Genomic DNA, 20905 nt, shown 5'->3' on the forward strand with positions numbered 1-20905 from the left:
GGTTATATCCCAACTTCGACTTCCTCGTGACTTACAGAACAATGTGAAAAGATAATTATCCCTGTTCAGCCTCTGCTACAAGCCAGCTCTATACCCTTAAACAAGTCAGAGAGCATCTTTCTTCTGTGTCTTGAACTGTAAAATGAACTGTGAAACGTGGAGGGAAATGCTCGCCCAGTGTACTTCAGAATGCTGTGTGGATAAAGGGAAATTATAGGCATGAAAATACTATTAGTACAATTGACATTGACATAAAGATGTAAGGGTCAGTCGTTACTTCATAGACTAGTAATGTATAATATCTCTCTATGTGTTCGGATAATGAGATGCCTCTGTCATATTTGCTCTTAGGGAAAAGATGTTTCTTGCTTTTTGGGCAGATGAATTAATGTGATTTTTCTGCATATAGTTATCACGTGCCTGAGAATGTGTTTTGCTTATTCCAGAATATTGCTTAAAATGAACCAGTCATATCATAGCAGCCACTGTCTCAAACCATCAGAATCTGGCTTCTGCTTTCTCACTTACGTAATCATAGTATGTCTTATTTGTTGATTGTTCATTTCGCTTTCAGACATTGTCCATTATAATATGAGCCCAAGGATTTGAAACGTTAGAGAATAGGAGAAGATGGTCATTTTGCAGTGGTATTTTTAAACATATATTTTAAACTGAGTTTCAAGAGGTGATCAGCATTTGCTTTACAAGCAGAAAGTGTTGAGACTGTATTTAAGCCCAGACATTCCAAGTGTTTTGGTTTTTCATTTGGGGGATTTGTTTTTTGCTTTTTGTTTTCTCATTAGTCATTCCAGGCTTTAGGGGCTAAATTCCACATTTTACATAACAAAAGCATCTCTGTACATCACATGAAAATGGGCAGCTTCACCCAAGGCTCTAAGGGGCATGGTCTTCCTTCAGGGATTCTCTTGATGCATAAAACTGAACAGCATCTTGCTTCTTGTAGCAACCACCTGTTGGTGGCCTAAAATGAAAATAGACACTTCACACTGAATTTGTATTTTAAAGTATTTGTTTTGTTGTCTCTTTTCCACTACAGGAACGCTTAGATTTTGCCATGAAAGAAATTATTTTTGATTTTCTCTGTGTGGGAAAACCAGCAAAAGCTTTCAGCCTCAACCCAGAGGTATGAATGAAATGATCCTTTTATGTACCTCTAACCGAGCCATACCTTTGCTTTGCGACTTTGGGGAATAGGGCGAAGGCCATTTTCTTGAAAAGTCTTCTGTTTCTTTCTGTCCGTGTTTATTTGACTAACAATCATAGATGATGGAATTCCAGGAGTCAGGTTTTGGGTGAACAGACTTAGGATGAAAGCAAGTTTATGTGCCACCATATTCTGTGCTCAGATGATAGAGCAAACCTTGCCCCAAAAGATAATTTGCCACTACAGGTCACGGTGTTTTCTTTTAGACAAGTCAGTAGTTATAGCTGTTTTGATGCAGATGAACAAGTTGAGTCCTGGGAAGTGTTGAAACAGAGAAGAATGAACACATGTGATAATAAAATACTAGAATCGAATGAAATCGAGTGATGTATGGATCTATGTTTCTGTGGCAGCGTCACAACTCAAGGACCAGGCAGATCCTGAAAGTGATGGGCACAACACATGGTTGGAGTGACCTGTGCAAATGAGAAGCACATCCCAGTTTAAACTTTAAGAACACTGGTGGCCAACAGAACTGTGCCTGGCAGGGTGCCTCTTTGCAGTCTTTTCCCTATGATACTGTAGAAAGAATGCTAAACCAGAAGGCAACAGTATTGGATTTGCCCCTTGACACAGGCCTTACCACTTAAACTAGCTCTAAGACATTTATCTCTGAGCTTCAGCTTTTTTTGCCAGGAAAATGAAAAAAATACTTTTCTAGATCACTCATAGAATAATTGTGATACTGTGACATTACAAGGTCTTAAGCAACAAACAAAACCAAAAAAAAAAAAACCAAACCAAAAAAAAAAAACAAAAAAAAAACAACCCACCATAGAAGTTTTTTAAAAAAGAATGTTCGTATCATCACTGTACTATTTTGTCTGGCTCCTTCATTCTGTCAGTAAGGACAGAGACTCGAAATCAGCAGCTGGAAGGAACCACATCTCCTGGTTCCACAGCCTGTATTCTCTTCTTTGTGCTAAGGTTGCCATGTGTCTAGGGACAGCTGGAGAAGCCCCAAAATGGGAGTTTTTGTCTTGTGTCTAATGACATCACAGTCTTCTGGAATGGCTACAGCCAGGGTCAAGGGAAGAGGGACAGAGTTGATGCCAATCCAGAACATTTGGGCTAGAATGGGGCCCAGAACCCTAGGTTAAGAGTCTTCTCCTGCTGGGAAGTTTCTCAAAATATTTTTCACTTCTCAGGAGTCATGGCTTTAACAGCCCTCAGAATTACCAGGTTATTAGTCTCAAAAGAATATACTGAAAGCTACCATCATCATCACCATGTATAAAATTTACCCTTTATTCTTTCCTCAGACTCCTCAGTCAATGAATAATTGGTTAACCTCTTTGTGCAGAATAATTGGAATTATGGGGTTTTTAATTTTTAAAACTACAAAAAGACATTTGAGTATCTTCTTCCATTTCTCCTGAGCTTATATGGTTATGGAAGAGTTTATCACTAGTTGGTGATTAGAAGCTTAAAGGCAGATCTGTGATCTCACTCAAGAGCACACACAAGGATGAGGATAGTCTATAAAGTAGATGTCACACTTGATAAAATATGTTGTAGGTCACAGTTGCCCAAAAACGTATTCAAATTGTGTCTTAAATCATATTTTGGAAATAGCTTGTGGAACAGTGCCTAGAGATGTAAATGATTATCTTACTACGAAGTTTATAGTGCATCACCACTCAACAGTCCAATAATTTCCAGATAAGTGTCCCATTTTAGTTCAGACTGAGATGGCTTCTATATGCATCTTCATCATCATAAGAACTTACTCATCTGTGAGAAGTTTCTAGGTCATCCATTTCTCTAATTTTTGTCATGACCTGAAATAACATGTAACTGGATGTCCTAGCCAGCACCAGAGACAAAAAGAAATAATAAAAGGCATAAGGATTGGAAATGAAGAAACAAAATTCTTTTTATTCACAGACAACATGATTGCATATGTAGAAACTACCAAAGACTCTACAGAAAATCGGCTTAGCTAATACATTATTTTAGACAGTTTGTAGGATAGGGGTGCCTGAGTGGCTCAGTCAATTGAGCGTCGAACTTTGGCTCAGGTCATGATCTTGCCATTCGTGGGTTCAGGCCCTGCATTGAGCTCTATGCGGACAGTTCAGAGCCTGCAGCCTGCTTCAGAGTCTGTGTCTCCCTCTCTCTCTGCCCCACCCCAACTTATGCCCTGTCTCTCTCTGCCTCTCAAAAATAAAAATAATTTGAAAAAACTTTTAGAAGGTTTGTAGGATACAAGATAAATATAGAGGGGCACCTGTCTGGTTCATTTGGTAGAGCTTGAGATTCTTCATCTCAGGGCCATGAGTTCAAGCCCCAAGTTGGGAAGGAGCCTACTTAAAAAAGAAAAAAAAAGATAAATATATAAAATCAATGTATTTCTATATTATGGTAATGAACAATTAGAAACCAAACAATGTTACCTCTGGGACACAGCAAAGGCGGTCATAAGAGGGAAGTATATAGCAATCCAGGCCTTCCTAAAGAAGGAAGAAAGGTCTCAGATATACAACCTAACCTTATACCTTAAAGAACAGCCAAAACCAAAACCAGCAGAAGACAGGAAATTATATAGATTAGAGCAGAAATCAATGCTATTGAAACCAAAAATATCAGTAGAACAGATCAATGAAACCAGAAGTTGGTTCTTTGAAAGAATTAACAAAATTGATAAACCATTAGCCAGTTTGATCAAAAAGAAAAAGGAAAGGACCCAAATAAATAAAATCAAGAATTAAAGAGGAGAGATCACAACCAACACAGCAGAAATAAAAACAATAATAAGAGAATATTATGAGCAATTATACGCCAATAAAATGGGCAATCTGGAAGAAATGGACAAATTCCTAGAAACATATACACTACCAAAACTGAAACAAGAAGACATGGAAAATTTGAACAGACCCATAACCAGTAAAGAAGTCAAATTAGTAATCAAAAATCTCTAAAAAACAAGAGTGCAAGGCCAGATGGCTTTCCAGGGGAATTCTACCAAACATTTAAGGAAGAGTTAACACCTATTCTCTTGAAGCTGTTCCAAAAAATAGAAATGGAAGGAAAACTTCCAAACTCTTTCTATGAAGCCAGCATGACCTTGATTCCAAAACCAGACAGAGACCCCACTAAAAAGGAGAACTATAGAGCAGTTTCCCTGAGGAACATGGATGCAAAAATCCTCAACAAGATATTAGCCAACCAGATCCAACAATACATTAAAAAAATTATTCACCACGACCAAGTGGGATTTATACCTGGGATGTAAGGCTGGTTCAATATCCACAAAACAATTAATGTGCTTCACATCAATAAAAGAAAGGACAAGAACCACATGATCCTCTCAATAGATGCAGAAAAAGCATTTGACAAAATACAGCATCCTTTCTTGATAAAAAGCCTCAAGAAAGTAGGGATAGAAGGATCATACCTCAAGATCATAAAAGCCATATATGAATGACCAAACGCTGATATCTTCAATGGGGAAAAACTGAGAGCTTTCCCCCTCAGGTCAGGAACAAGACAGGGATGTCCACTCTCACCAATGTCATTCAGAAGTCTTAGCCTCAGCAATCAGACAACACAAAGAAATAAAAGGCATCCAAATCGGCCAGGAGGAGGTCAAACTTTCACTCTTCATAGATGACATGATACTGTATATGGAAAACCCAAAAGATTCCACCAAAAAACTACTAGAACTGATCCATGGATTCAGAAAAGTTGCAAGATATAAAATCAATGCACAGAAATTGGTTGCATTCCTATACACCAACAATGAAGCAACAGAAAGAGAAATCAAGGAATTGATCCCATTTACAATTGCACCAAAAGCCATAAAATACCTAGGAATAAATCTAACCAAAGAGGTGACAAATCTATACACTGAAAACTATAGAAACCTAATGAAAGAAATTGAAAAAGACACCAAAAAAAATGGAAAAAGATTCCATGCTCCTGGATAGGAAGAACAAATATTGTTAAAATGTCGATACTACCCAAATCAATCTACATAGTCAATGCAATCCCTATCATAATAACACCAGCATTTTTCACGGAGCTAGAACAAACAATCCTAAAATTTGTACAGAACAAGAAAAGACCCTGAATAGCCAAAGCAATCTTGAAAAAGAAAACCAAAGCAGGAGGCATCACAATCCCAGACTTCAAGCTATACTACAAAGCTGTAATTATCAAGACAGTATGGGATTGACACAAGAACAGACACTCAGATCAATGGAACTGAATAGAGAACCCAGAAATGGACCCACAAACATATGGCCAGCAGGAAAGACAAAGCAGGAAAGAATATCCAATGGAATAAAGACAGTCTCTTCAGCAAGTGGTGCTGGGAAAACTGGACAGCGACATGCAGAAAAATGAACCTGGACCACTTACTTACCCCATACGCAAAATAAAGTCAAAATGGATGAAAGACCTAAATGTAAGACAGGAAGCCACCAAAATCCTCGAGGAGAAAGCAGGCAAAAACCTCTTTGATCTTGGCCGCAGCAACTTCTTACTCAACACATCTTTGGAGGCAAGGGAAACAAAATGAACTATTGGGACCTCATCAAAATAAAAAGCTTTGCACAGTGAAGAAACAATCAGCAAAACTATAAGGCAACCAAGAGAATGGGAGAAGATATTTTCAAATTACATATCAGATAAAGGGCTAGTATCCAAAATCTATAAAGACTTAACAAACTCAACACCCAGAAAACAAGTAATCCAGTGAAGAAATGGGCAAAAGACAGGAATAGACACTTCTCCAAAGAAGACATCCAGATGGCCAACCGACACATGAAAAAATGCTCAGCTTCACTCATCATCAGGGAAATGCAAATCAAAACCACAATGAGATACCACCTTACACCTGTCAGAATGGCTATCATTAACAACTCAGGCAACAGCAGATGTTGGTGAGGATGTGGAGAAAGAGGATCTGTTTTGCATTGTTGGTGGGAATGCAAGCTGGTGCAGCCACTCTGGAAAACAGTATGGAGGTTCCTCAAAAAATTAAAAATAGAACTACCCTGTGACCCAACAATTGCACTACTAGGTGTTTATCCAAGGGATACAGGTATGCTGTTTTGAAGGGGGCATGCACCCCAATGTTTATAGCAGCACTATCAACAGTAGCCAAAGTATGGAAAGAGCCCAAATGTCCATCGATGGATGAATGGATAAAGAAGATGTGGTATATATATACAATGGAGTATTACTCGGCAATCAAAAAGAATGAAATCTTGCCATTTGCAACTATGTGGATGGAACTAGAGGGTATTATGCTAAGTGAAATTAGAGAAAGAAAAATATCATATGACTTCACTCATATGGGGACTTTAAGACACAGAACAGATGAACAAAAGGGAAGGGAAGCAAAAATAATATAAAAACAGGGAGGAGGACAACATAAGAGACTCTTAAATATGGAGAACAGAGAGTTACTGGAGGGGTTGTGGGAGACGGGATGGGCTAAGTGGGTAAGGAATCTACTCCTGAAATCATTATTGTACTATATCCTAACTAACTTGGATGTAAATTAAAAAAAGAAAAAAAAAGAAATTGAACAATTTATCACAGCAATGAAAACAAAGTACTTAGCACTAAAGCTAACAATTATATATAAGATTTGTGTACTGAAAAGTAAAAGATGTTGAGGAAAATCATAGACAACCCAAATAAACAGAGAGAAATACTATTTGTGGACTGAAAGATTTAAGACTATAAAAAAGTCAGTTGTCCCCAAATTAATCTATATATGTTAAACGATAATTCCATTAATAATCCCAGTTAAAATCCTTATAGGATTTTCTATAGAAATCAACAAACTTATTCTAAAATTTATACGGAAAGTATAAGGAATTAGAATAACCAACATAATGCTGAAAAAGAAGAAGAAAAATTGGAGGACTAGTATATCCTGATTTCCAAACATACTGAAAAGCTACAATAGCGTAGTACTGGCAGAAAAGTGATTTTAAAGACTAATGGAACAGAAAAGAGACTCCAAAAATAGACCCACATATATATGGCCGCTCTATTTTCAACAACATTTTCAAGTTATTTCCATGGATAAAGGGTAGCCTTTTCAATGAATGGTGCTGAACAATTGGACATCCACTTGCAAAATAATGAAGTTCAATCCATAATTTGCACAGTAAGCAAAAATTAAGTCAAAATGTATCGCAAACCTAAGTGTAAAATCCAACATTATAAATCTTCCAGCAGAAAACATACGATAAAATCTTTGTAATCTTTGAGTGGACAAAAATGTCTTAGGGCACAAAAATCATGAATTACAAAAAAAAAAAATTGGTAAATCAAACATCATCATAATAAAAATGTGTCTGCACTTTAAGAGAGACTGTTAATAAAGCATAGAGTAGCTGACTGGGAAGAAACTATTTGCAAAACATATCGATAAAGCACTTGTATCTAAGATATAAAGAACTCTCACAGCTCAACAGTAAGAACTCCATTTTTTAAATGGGCAAAATGAACAGCCTCTTCCCCAAAGAAGACATACAAATGACCGATAAACCTATGAAAAGATGTTCAACATCATTAGTCATGAGGGAAATGCAAGTTAAAACCACACTGAGACGTGCTGAGAAGGATGTTGAGCACCTGGAACTTGATACTACTTTGGTGAGAACACAAAAAGGCACCAACATTTTAGAGAACAGTTTGGCAATTTCCTTTAAATTTAAACATACGCTTACTGTATGATCCACCATTTCTACTCCAAGGTATTTATCCAAGAGAAATTAAAGCTCCAAAAGTTCCAAAAAGGTTTCTGTGAATATTTATTCATAGAATAAACATTTTTAAATGAGGACATACTAGTCCTCCAATTTTTTTCTTCTTTTTCAGCATTCTGTTGGTTATTCTCATTCCTTATACTTTCCCTATAAATTTTAGAATAAGCTTTATTGATATAACTAAAAACAGGAAAGTAACTCATGTTCAACACCTAGTGAGTGGCTGAACAAGTTGTGTGCATCATCAATGTAGTGGAATACTATTCAGCAATGAAAACAAACAAAGGAACAAATGACTTCTATTGCAACAACGTCTCAAAAGCTTGATGCTATGTCAAAGAAGCAAGACACAAAAGACTATGTACTGTTGCATTCCATTCTGGAAAAGGTGAGATACTAGAAGGCAGAAATTAGACAATGACTGTCAGAGGCTGGGATGGAAAGTGGACTGACTCTAAAGAAGCATGAGGGAACTTTGGGGGATGATGGAAATAACTTTATATCTTGAATGTGATGACAGTTACCTGACTGTATAAGTTTCTCAAAACTCAAAGAACTGTGCAACTGTGTATGTTTTACTCTATGCAAATTATGTCTCTATAAACCTGGCTTTAAAAAAATCAAGTGTAGATTCAAACCTAAGAATATATAATTACCGGCAGGAACTTTTCAGGCATTAATCCTTACCATAGCCCTGCGTGATCACTAGGTATCACTATCTTCATTTTATAGAAAGGAAGCTGAGACTTGGACTTAGAAGAGTTAAATAATTTCCTAAGAGTAGACAAATAATAAAATGGAGAGGTAAGATGCAAAACTGTGTAAAATACAAAAAGAAATTGTGAAGCTAAATTGAAAATATATGTCCCAGTGTTATCCAGAAGGAAGGAAAACTCAGAGAACTGGCCAGGGCAGTTCATGAATTGGATATGCCACTTGCAAATAACAGACTTGGCCAGTGACAGCAATCCACAGTTATTCTATTTGCATTGCGTTTCCCGAATTGAACATTCCACTTCCTCACCCAAAACATTACTATGTCTTGAGAAAGATACATAAGCCTAGAATACATGTCATGAACTACTAAAATGAATGGGGAAATGAATGGACTTTTAATACACAGTTAAATCTTTTATTTAAAAATTTTTTTTCAACGTTTTTATTTATTTTTGGGACAGAGAGAGACAGAGCATGAATGGGGGAGGGGCAGAGAGAGAGGGAGACACAGAATCGGAAACAGGCTCCAGGCTCCGAGCCATCAGCCCAGAGCCTGACGCGGGGCTCGAACTCATGGACCGCGAGATCGTGACCTGGCTGAAGTCGGACGCTTAACCGACTGCGCCACCCAGGCGCCCCCACAGTTAAATCTTTTAAAGTTAATACTGTTTCCTTCTAGAAACCGGAGACAGAATATTATTGAAGGCTATAAAATCATAAAGTACACATTGGATCAGCACCAATGAGCCAGAAAATTGTTCACCAAATCCTGGTTAAAATATAAGTGTCCCTTGAAGCTTGAATGGTTTCAAAATGAAAAGAAGTCTGTATTGTTTTTTTGTTATAGGATGTAATCTTATATCACAGAATAGGCAACTGGGGCAAACTTGACTTGGGTATAGCTTCCCACCTACTTCTTGTATGGCCTCAGTTTCTTCACCTGAAAAATAGGAATAATTACACTTTCCTTGCCTGGCTGTTTTTGAAATGAGAACTAATGAGCAATTCCAGATGGATTTTAGCGGCTCAGTAAATTCTAACTAGAGTATCGTTGTTGGTAGCAATAATTATTATTTTCTGCTGTTAGGTAGTAGCCTGCTTTGGAAACATTACTTCATGCAATGTGTATTCTTGTATTACTTCATGAAAATTTGAGTATAAACGCATCACACATGGCCGTTAAGGAAGTACAGATGTTTTAGTACTTTCTGACCTTTTAAGATATTGCTACTAGTAGCAACCATCTCTCAGTCATCTTTCAGAGCCACTATTATGCCTTACCTGAGTCTGAGGATGATAAAGATCTGGCCCCGAATGGCATTTCTTCTTATAAGCCCATGTGTTTTTTATCAGTAACAAGTTCAGCGGCATTGAACTTTTAAAATTTATTTTCAAACTTGCCAGTCTTTTTGAATCAAGAGTCATCAACCTGCAATTCAGAGCAGACCATTTTTATTTTGTGATTCACATTTGTTTTTTGTTTTGTTTTGTTTTTTTTTTAATTTTTTTTTTAATGTTTATTTTTATTTTGGGGACAGAGAGAGACAGAGCATGAACGGGGGAGGGGCAGAGAGAGAGGGAGACACAGAATCGGAAGCAGGCTCCAGGCTCCGAGCCATCAGCCCAGAGCCTGACGCGGGGCTCAAACTCACGGACCGTGAGATCGTGACCTGAGCCGAAGTCGGACGCTCAACCGACTGAGCCACCCAGGCGCCCCTGTGATTCACATTTTTAACTCCTGTTTGTTTTCATTCAGTCTTTGTGAATTAACACACAGGGCATCTCTCTCCCTCAGGAGACCTATGAGCCCTTTATTTACCTCAGTTTCCCTTAGTTGCAGCTGCTCCAGAGGATGAAGGCCTTTCCCTTTGAGGTTCACCAGGATTCCCCAAACAGGATGAGCATGACTCTCTCAAACGTACCCTCCAAGTAGGGTGAAAATCTTTCCGGTTGTCTTCCTCTGCTGTGCCAACAAATAGTGACAGAAACTCAATTTAACGTTCATAGGTTTGGCCTAAATTCTTGTGCCTTTTAAATTACTTTCTCATACTAATCTGGATAGCAAGCCATGCTGACTTCTCTCAAAGGCTGATGGTTTAATTCCACTACAATAATTGGGTTTTTCTTTTTATTATGAACACATTATCTCTTACAGAGAATGAACATTGGTTTACGGGCATTCTTAGTAATAGCCGACAGCTTGCAGCAGAAAGACGGTGAACCCCCCATGCCGGTGACAGGAGCTGTTCTCCCTTCAGGAAACACATTGAGAGTGAAGAAAACATATTTGAGTAAAACGCTAACTGAAGAAGAAGCCAAAATGATAGGTGGGTCTCAGAGATGTGTTAGAGGTGGGCTTTGGTAAGCCCTTCTAATGACCATTGGATACTTACCCTCAGTGAGGTACACTGTTAAAACATTTTTATACAAGTAGCTGTAACATTCCAACATTAATTGTTTTGAATGATTCATGCTGTGCTTTGTTTTACTGCCCTTTAAACTTTCTGGAACTTCCTGGTAAACATTTTGCCATTTAAATGTTAGACTTTTATCTACGGTCTTTTCAAACTTCTAATATTGATTATCTACATTTTACAGTAAATTTCTGAGACATCTGTGTCCTTTGGTAGATATCCTGTTTAAAAAGCAACCATATAAATATTCATTTGTTAGTTCATTCATTTTTATACTTCCTTTCCTTCTTTTTTTTTTTTTTCAGTAAAATTAGTTAAATCCCTGTTTTAAACATTCCACATCCCACACATGCCAGGTCATATTGTGGGTTTAGCCTACATGAGACTATTGTCTTTTTAATTTAGCTATCTTAATCCAAAGAGGTGTTTTTTTGCATTTGTTTCTTTCTTGTTGAATACTTGAATTTAGAAACCTACAAACTTTGTTAAAATAATTCCTCTGTCAAAGATCTGAGGGAAATTTGAGGAGACTTTTTGCTTCAAATGTTTATCTTTAATTAGGAAATGCTCAAATGAGTTCAGAAAGATGTATGAAAAATAATCATTAATAATTATTTCATTAAGGTACAAATTTTAAATGCAAAGCAATTTGCTTTTCATTTGTTTTATATACATAAATATATGAAATGCATATACATGCATGAAATACACATAGGCTACATATATTTGACTTCCACTGTAGAACATTGACACTATATTTAATGAGAACAGTAAAAATACTATAGCTAAAATAGGTTTTACTTCATTTTAAAATTTGTGATGTAAAGCCATTTTTGTTTATTTTACTAAAAAATCTACACATATATTTCAGAGAACAGTAAAGTTATTAAAATCCCAACCCCAAATAACAATTATTCTTTATTCACATCATCAGTAATGATGGTGAATTTTCTTGTACTAACCAAAAACATAAAAATTCTAAAGCAAAGCTACCTATTTCCTTTTTATTTTAACTCTTCGGGAAAACATTTCCCTTTGAAGTATGAGAATTCCTATTTATTAAATTTAAGTGATTATTCGGTGAACACCTACCAAGTTCAGGACACTATACCAAGCATTCTACAGAAATTAGATTGAATTGGAATCTGCTTAATGAAGTCATTGACCCATAGATGGTCTTCAGTAAAAACATGTCATAGGGGAGGAACAAACTAGGATTTCATTCCTTGATGGATTTAGTCAAAGATGTAACTATAATGCACGTTTTCCAGGAATGTCCTTGTATTACTCCCAAGTACGAAAAGCTGTGGACAACATTTTAAGGCACCTCGATAAAGAAGTGGGAAGGTGTATGATGCTAACGAATGTTCAGATGCTAAACAAAGAACCTGAAGACATGATCACGTGAGTAGAGTGAGGACTAAGTTTTCAGTGAAGGATTAATTAGCCAAAATGTACCAGCAGAGATTTTTCCCACTTATTCACTATTTTGTTCTCTTCTTCCTAGCATCAGAGTTCTGAGAAGTGCCAAGGATAGTAAAAACGTACCTTGACGATATTTGACTAACTCTGAAAATATGGTCAAACCTGAGATTGATCTATTTCAGTTATATTTTGAGTGTCCTTAGGCCAGTAAGTTAGAAACGGGAGGCCAAGACTCTCAGTGGTCCACAAGTTGCTCCCAAGCTAGCTCTGTCACAGCCTGCGTGCCAGAGTGACATCACCAGTTTACAGACATTCCATCTTTATAAATTTCAAATTCACTTGTTTCTAGTGATTGTTCCTGAACCGTGAGCGTTCCATGTGCCTAATAGTCTCTATGCGACTGTGTCATAGAAATACTGAATCTTAGAAGAATAATTTATAGTTGTGAATGTAACTCTTCATTTGAAATCCAATGTGCTCAGCCCAAATCTAAGATGCAGCTTTGTAATTAGAGCTCTGCAGAAGAAACTCATGCAACTTGTATTTGCTGCTTTTGATTCGTTACGGCAGGAACTAGGACTAGGCTATAACTTCACACTTCAAGAAAGTTCAGACTTTGTTGTTGGACTGTGAATTAAATTATACGTGGCACCTGTGGCATAAGTTTCCAAAAATATAACCGGGAAAGTTTCCTTTGTTCCTCAGCATTTCCAGTTCCAAACACCACAGTGTGTTGGAAAACTGTTACCTATACAGGGAAATTCATGTTGTGGGTGTGTATTTTTATTGCAATGGCAGGCACCTCAAAAATGAAGTATGACAAAACAAAACAATACATGAGAAGACAAAGTAAAACCTACAGAATTATTCTAAATACATAGTTGGGAGTATCTAAAGTTAAAATTAAAACCTCCTCCTCAGAGCTCCACTTGAAATCTACGACCATTGCTTGACTCAGCGTGATGCCTTTAGGAACTTTCCTTATGTCGACACAAATACATGCATATATGTATTTGTCGTACAAAAATGGGATTATACAATGCATATTATCCTGCAGCTTGCCAGTCATTTGTTTTAAATGATCACGTTGCAGGGCGCCTGGGTGGCGCAGTCGGTTGAGCGTCCGACTTCAGCCAGGTCACGATCTCGCGGTCTGTGAGTTTGAGCCCCGCGTTGGGCTCTGGGCTGATGGCTCAGAGCCTGGAGCCTGCTTCCGATTCTGTGTCTCCCTCTCTCTCTGCTCCTCACCCGTTCACGCTCTGTCTCTCTCTGTCCCAAAAAATAAATAAATGTTGAAAAAAAAAATAAAAAAAAAAAATAATAAATAAATAAATAAATGATCACGTTGCTTTAGATTTCACCCTAAATGATCACAAAAATTAAAATTGACCAAGATGAATAACATCAAATGTATTGTCTCCAGCTCCGGTTCCACCCTCACAAATGGCCAGATTGTCAACCTTTAACCTCATTAGTACATTCTTTTTTAACATATTGAAGCAATTTTCAATTGATAATGTGGAAGATAAAAGACGTGTTTCTAAAACTTCTGCCATATGGTTGTTTGCCTGAAAAACAGTAAAGAAAAACTTGTAAAGGAAAACTATATTGATAAGAGATCCTAAGATAGGGTCAGGACCAAAATGGTATATTCAAAACCATAAAAAGGTACAGGTTTAAATGTAACTGTAAACATTTTGTTTGTATTTTAACCAATACCTTAAACTTTTTCTAAGATGATTCTTTACTTTGCCTATTCAGTCATCATAAGACCCCAAAACAGGGCTGGGAATACTTTCTATGCTACATTTTGAGGCAGATCCTGGAGTAGGAAATAATTCGTTGCCACATTTCCAGAAGACAAAGAGAAACACCAGGGAAACATAAGCATTTAGGACACGACGGGGAAGGTCCACACCACACTAACAGAAACCATCATTGCGGTTGATATGCAATCCTCCGCTTTGCCACGTTCTGCTTAGGATATGAACTTGAACATTAAGCATTTTATTTGCTCCATTCCCGTTCCTCATCCCTTTTGTGGTACATGCTAGAAGACAATAATAATACCTATTAATAAAAATTATGTTATGGGGAGAGGGGGAAGTTCACTTGCTTCCTATAAAAGCCCAGAAAGCAAGGACTGCAGTAGTAGAAGGAAATCATGTACCCATTAGAGCTTCTAATCTGGGCTTCTTTTATCAACTTGGAGGCCTCGTGGAATCTGCCTTATACTTCAGGCCAGCAGGGTCATCTGTTTTCCAACAGATAGGAAAATAATCCCAGCTGTTGAAAACATCTGGTGAGCAAGCCAGAAGAGCTATTTAAACAACTCACCGTGTTGCCAATGATCAGGAGCCATCACTAAGCTCTAACTCTGTACAGTTATGGAGGATGGCACTTGAAGACTCCTCCTCCCTTCAGTTGATTAAAACCCACTGTGCAATGGCTCCTTCTCCAGTCCTCGTACAAGGAGGACTATGCAGAAAGGACTATGGAAAAGGAGAGAAAACAATCCTATAACTTTCTGCAAAAGCAGAGCATTTGTGAAGTCAACACATTTGTGTTTTATTTTCCACATAAACAGTTTTGTATTCACTCTTGACAGACCTAAACAAAGCCGTGCAAAAAAGTAATGTCACAGAGCAGAGTTTCTGTCTGATTATAGACAGGGAGGATCCCGCCTGCTGCATTTCTGTTCTGACCGCAGTTAATATTCCAAAAAAGAATGACTTTATGCTACTTTGCACTTTCATCATTGTCTCTGTGTCCTACAACAGCACTAATTTCATGACAGTTTTATATTTATTCTCAGAAGACTGAATTATCAGAATTTAAGTATGTTGTTATATTTTATCACTTAGGTTTTTTGAAGGATTTGATGGGTGGTTGAGTTTTTTCATAAAGGTTATTGGCAAAATATGTGGTTAAGAATCAGTTACCTATCTAAGCAACTCAAAATTGAAATAATTTTTCACAAAATTTAGTGTTCCTTCAGATTTTACAGCAGAATATAGAAGACACTAATTATCTTTAAGCATTCATATTGTCAAGACAATAAAAAGAGGGAAGGAATCTCCATAGAGGTCAGGCTCATCAGTGTAATTTTACAAATCAGAATTGGATGCACAACCATATAGAATTCAGGAGTTTACCTGACATTATGAAAGGCTTATTTTTAGAAGCACTTAATTTTTTTTTTTTAATGACCGTGGGGACTCCAGAAGAGAAATATAACTTGCTAGAGAGACAAGCTTCCAGATGTTGTGCTTGTTAGAGGCACTATGCCTTGTACACACTAAAATCCCATTTTTAAATGCTGAATGTAGGAATGAGTGCAGTGTGCTTTTTACACACTGATGCATTTAGGCATGTCAGCGAATTCAGTGGTTTAAATGCAGTCCACAGGGACCAAACCCCATGGAACCCAACTGAATGGCAGACTCAATGGCAGAATGCTGTTGACATTGGCATTTGTCCTTTTAGATATATACCTCCAACGTTTAAATCTTTCTGAGTTCTCTTAGAACAGACCAAGCTATAAAGGTCAAAAACTTTTGAGAAAAATGTGCAGTAAATACCAGGCAGTGATTCAGAAGGCCTGGATTCTAGTCCTTTTTCACAGATTGGATTGATTCTTTTTTTAACTTTTTGTAGCCTTTGACCCATGTTTGTTTTCAAATTCTAGGGGTGAGAGAAAGCCAAAAATAGATCTTTTCAGGACCTGTGTTGCTGCTATCCCTCGACTCCTTCCTGATGGCATGTCAAAACTTGAACTTATTGACTTGCTGGCTAGGTAAGTGAGAGCTGCAGTGGGTTTAGTTGATCCAATTGATTATAATCCTTTGTCATGATTCTTAATGACAACAGCAAAAAGAATGATTATTAAAAAATTGACAGATTTTACTAAATGAGGCATTATTCTGGGTACTATGTATAGGCAAGGGGGAATAAAGAAATCTTTTTTGCCTTTTTCCCTCATATTCAAGGGGCTTCACATCCAAATTAGAAGCAAATACATAAGTACATAAGGTAACCAACTATCCAAGGCCTGAAATTGTGCACATTAATAGCACCTGAAGTGTGACACGTGAGTTCAGTGGGCACGGGGATTACTGGGGACAAAGGAAGTCAGCAAATCAGTTCTGGGAGAAGGTGAAACTTGACACAGAACCCAGAACGATAAACAGAGTGACGACAGAAAGGCACAGAGGTAGGCCTGGGGAATGGGGAGGTGGGTCTTCCTGGAGAAGAGTTCATTCAGGGTCTGATTCCCAGTCTGAGGCCCACAGACCTCTCAGGAGCCAAAGTGCTTAGCTAATTTTAGTGCTTCAGAAATCTGCCCCAAACCATATATTTATCACCCTCCCAACATTTGTCCATAAGAATGCTCAGTCCAAGTAGAACCTCAAGTGAATTTGCTTTGAGTGAAATTATGTTGATACATTTAAAGAAGCATAATTTCCACATGTTGATCTGAAGCCCTAGTTGACACTTATGTGCCTTTAAATTAAAAATCAAAAGTGACGTTACTTAAAAGCAATTTAGAATGTGAAATCATTAGGAATGGGGTGCATGAAGGGAGTGGGATGAGAAAGAACACAAGTCCTCCTTGACTTGAAAAAATAAAGAAAAAGGAATATAAAAGCCAATGATTAAAAGGCATAGAAATAAGACTGGAGTGGTAAATTTTTAGATAATCTTTACTGTTAGCTGAGGAATTTGGACCAATGGAGTTTTAAGTGAGAATAATGTTATAAAAAATATTAGTTTAGTCTGGTTAATCTGATAATGGTGGCACAGAGGAAAGCCCAGAGGAGGATAACAAACACTAACACTGACTGGGGAGCCTGGGTGGCTCCGTCGGTTAGGTGTCCAACTTCGGCTCAGGTCATGATCTCGCAGTGTGTGGGTTCGGGCCCCGCGTCGGGCTCTGTGCGGACAGCTCGGAGCCTGGAGCCTGCTTCGGATTCTGTGTCTCCCTCTCTCTCTCTGCTCCTCCCCCGCTTGTACTCTCTGTCTCTCAAAAATAAATAAAGTTAACAAAAAATAATTTAACAAATACTAACACTGACTGAATTAAAGATGCATTACACATGACCCCCATTTACCCACATTCACTAACCCTTGGAGAGCACCCTTCTCATCAGTATCAAGTAAAGTAACCCAAGCCCTCATCCCACATGACTGCAGACCACCAATGGCTATCCCATAGCTTCAGAGTATCTCCACAGAGCACCATGTTCCTGGTTATTGTGGTCATCACGCCCTCTCCTCTGGAGGGCCAATATGGACTCCTATTGTTCGCACCTTGCCATTAGTTAATATCTTTTGTAGCCTACTGTCTTCCAACCATAGACAAAACTGCCCCCTTTCCTTCTGCCAGTCACCACTAACACAGGATGGTGCTGGATTGTGAGACTGACTGAAGATCTATTACTTTGAAAACCACTGTCGCAAGCCCTGGTGCTCATTGGCCAAAGCCATCCACCCTCCTAGCTGGCTTTGGTCACTGCTACCCGTAACCTCTTCTTTCCTGTAATCAGCAACCTCCACACCACGTGCCCTTCTTTCTTCCATTCCATGTTTAAGACCTATTTTAGGAAGATTATAACGTTAAAAAAAAAGGTACAGCCTAGGCTTTTGCCGCAGCTTAACAACCAGAATGTGAACAAAGAGCACATTTGTTGGAAGCAGGGAAGCAGTAGAAAGGAAGGAAAAATAAGCCTGGATCAAAGAGGGGCTTCCAGCTCTGGGTGAGAAGATCCAAGGAGGAACAAAGGGTAGAATCCCAAAGAATAATAAGCATGGTGGTTTGGGGATAAGGGAAGCTGAGGAATAAGAGACTCAAATACTGTTAATATTTGAGTATCCGACGATGATGGCAAAGACTGAGGGTAAAGAAAAGCTCTGAAGCAGGCGCCAGGTGCCAAGGTTACCCCGAAAGGTATGTGAGCAGCCGGTCAGTATGCCAGGGACAGCAGTGGAGGACGTGAGTGAGTAGGAGTCAAGTGTTAGCACAGAGGAGGGGTTGCCGAGCGGAAGGGCTGGATGTGGCAGTGAGAAATCGGGGGACAGAGGACTGCTTGTCATGGCCTGTGAACCACCAGAGAGCGAGAGACCACCATCTGAGAGATTTGGAGGAAGCACCAAAAAAATGGGAACGAAATGGAATCACAGGAAAACCCTGGATTTTGCAATCCTGCTTTTGCAATTTCACTAACCATGTGATCTAGACAAATTATGTAACCCCTCGGCCTTTTTGCCTTGGATGAAACTGGAATAATACCGCCTATCTCATAAGGCTGTTGAGAAGGCTAAATGTCATAGACGAGCACTGTGGTGCACCCAAGGGAAAATGTGTCAGCAGGGAAAAGGCAGTTTTCAGTTCGATTGAAGCAGAAGGAAAGTTCATTGGTGTCAGTGAAGTTCTAATTGCTGAAGATTACACGCGCTAAGGTCTTTGGAATACCAAGGTTTTGAAATGTCATGCAGCGTTCAGATACACTCTCTGAATCTATTTTGCCGTGACTCTGTGGGGTGGACTCTTACCTCTGGAGTCACTCTGATCACTGAATCCAGGGACGCCTGAATTCTGCTGACCATGGTGCCAGGCGTGCCTTCTCTTAGACATGGTTGGAATGTCAGTGCTATTTATGGTGCGTCGTGTTTATTATTACGTACATTCTTACAAAGCCCAAAGCAATGGGTACTGTTTTTATGAGGGGAAAGAGCAAATAAACATTCTTGAGAGTTCAAGTCTTAGAAATCAGGAAAATGACTGGACTTATATGGGAAGCCTGTGAAGAGACCTTTTTCATAAACTTTAAAAGAAGCCGGAGGCTATTCTCCTCAACGGAAGGATAACTTGGAGTGCTCGACCTACACACCGGGTCCTGTTAACCTATGAGCAAATGAGCCCCTTCAGACCTCCTTGAGGGAGGGTCAAGGGACAAAATGAAGAAATTCAATAGCAATAAATGTGGGTTTCACGTCTATAGTTACTTTATTCCCCCACCGTCAGTCGCATTGGGACTGAGTTGACTCTTGGGACAATATACAGTCTAGTCAGAGAGGTATGGGACCTTTTAGTTCAGCTGCTTCGTGGTCGCATCCATGGTACGTTGTTACTGGAGAAAAACTTGCTTTTCTTTAAAACTAGCAAAATAAGACCAACGTTCCTGCCAGTTCCCTGTTCGCCCGTTGACCTGCCCAAGCTCAGTTCCCTGAATAAGGAGTTTCAAGGATATGTCCCACGTGACTGTCCCCAGAGCCCCTTGCCAGCATTTCAGGTAATGACTACATTACCACAGACACTCTAATTTCAGACTAACAGTAGTGTGTTTAGCAGGACGATGGTGTATGGAATGAACTGGCAAACCCCTTTCCCCAAGCTACTACGTTTCTGATTTTATGTGTATCCCTCAGCCCACTTATAATGGCTGTGTGAAGAGTCTTTCCAGTTGGGCTCCATGGAAGCCACGCTGGCTGTCCTGACATCATGATAAGATCCCTGGGGAGAATTTCCTTCCTGCGCTCACAAAGCCTGCCCTTCCCAGCTGTCTGGGTACCCCTGGGATTCTCCACATAGCAGGGGAACTTACTTGTGTCCTTGGCCATGGGCATCATTTTTCTCTTAACTGTTCTTCCAGATGTTTCCTGCTCTGTCCCTTGACCACAGGAAGGACCTTTCCCCCAATGGCATACAGGCTTCTGTCCTCTGTCACTTCCCACAGCATGGCTTATGCACTAAGGGGTTGCTTTCATGGTCTACCTTTCCCTTCGAATAATTTGTCATAAGGTTGTTAGAATCAAATAATGCATATAAATCACTTCACATAGTGCCTAGAACACAGTAAGCTCTCAGCAAATGTGAGTTATTATTTTTAGGCATTTTTGCATTTGCATAAAAGATTATGCCATGATGTACAATGCATTTTCAGACACATTATGTTAAGGAAAGCTGGGCACATATTTAGTCCTATTTTCAGAGAAGGAGATTTGGACTTCAGAAGAGTAAAATCAGTTGCCCGATGTACAGAATTTTCCTAAAGCCAAATGGCAGTGACACATGTCATTGGTTTGATGCAAAATGACAGATAAACACTTTTTATGCAGTGTTTCCTTATAACCTGTGGAGATTGATGAGGTAATGTGTACACAGTTTCACAATCTTCTGTGGTGCTTGAAAAATATTTATCATATACCATTTTTTATTCACCTTTCAGTATGTGTCTGTATAGTGCAAGGTGGCTAGTTGTTTTGAGTATCTGAGAACTATTGTCTCAATTGCATGTATTGCCTCAATAAACCACTTAATCTTATGTCTTTAATTTTAATTTCTTTTCATTGAGATGCAATTCGGAGCACCGTAAATAGTTGCAGGTTCATTG

The 20905-nt window shown here is 38.7% G+C and overlaps 1 protein-coding gene across 8 annotated transcripts in view; it reads left to right on the forward strand.

Annotated features, from left to right (window-relative positions):
- The window catches only part of FRY (FRY microtubule binding protein), a 447912-nt gene that overhangs the window by 304895 nt on the left and 122112 nt on the right, over positions 1-20905 (forward strand). For all 8 annotated transcript variants that reach the window (XM_040448149.1, XM_040448142.1, XM_040448144.1 and 5 more), the window contains 4 exons: positions 1058-1144; positions 10829-11000; positions 12359-12491; positions 16201-16308. In XM_040448149.1, coding sequence (XP_040304083.1) covers positions 1058-1144; positions 10829-11000; positions 12359-12491; positions 16201-16308 — 500 coding nt within the window. The remainder of the gene's footprint in view (positions 1-1057; positions 1145-10828; positions 11001-12358; positions 12492-16200; positions 16309-20905) is intronic.

Source organism: Herpailurus yagouaroundi, unplaced genomic scaffold, assembly GCF_014898765.1.
Source record: "Herpailurus yagouaroundi ecotype Mexico unplaced genomic scaffold, PumYag 197, whole genome shotgun sequence".
Classification (NCBI taxonomy): domain Eukaryota; kingdom Metazoa; phylum Chordata; class Mammalia; order Carnivora; family Felidae; genus Herpailurus; species Herpailurus yagouaroundi.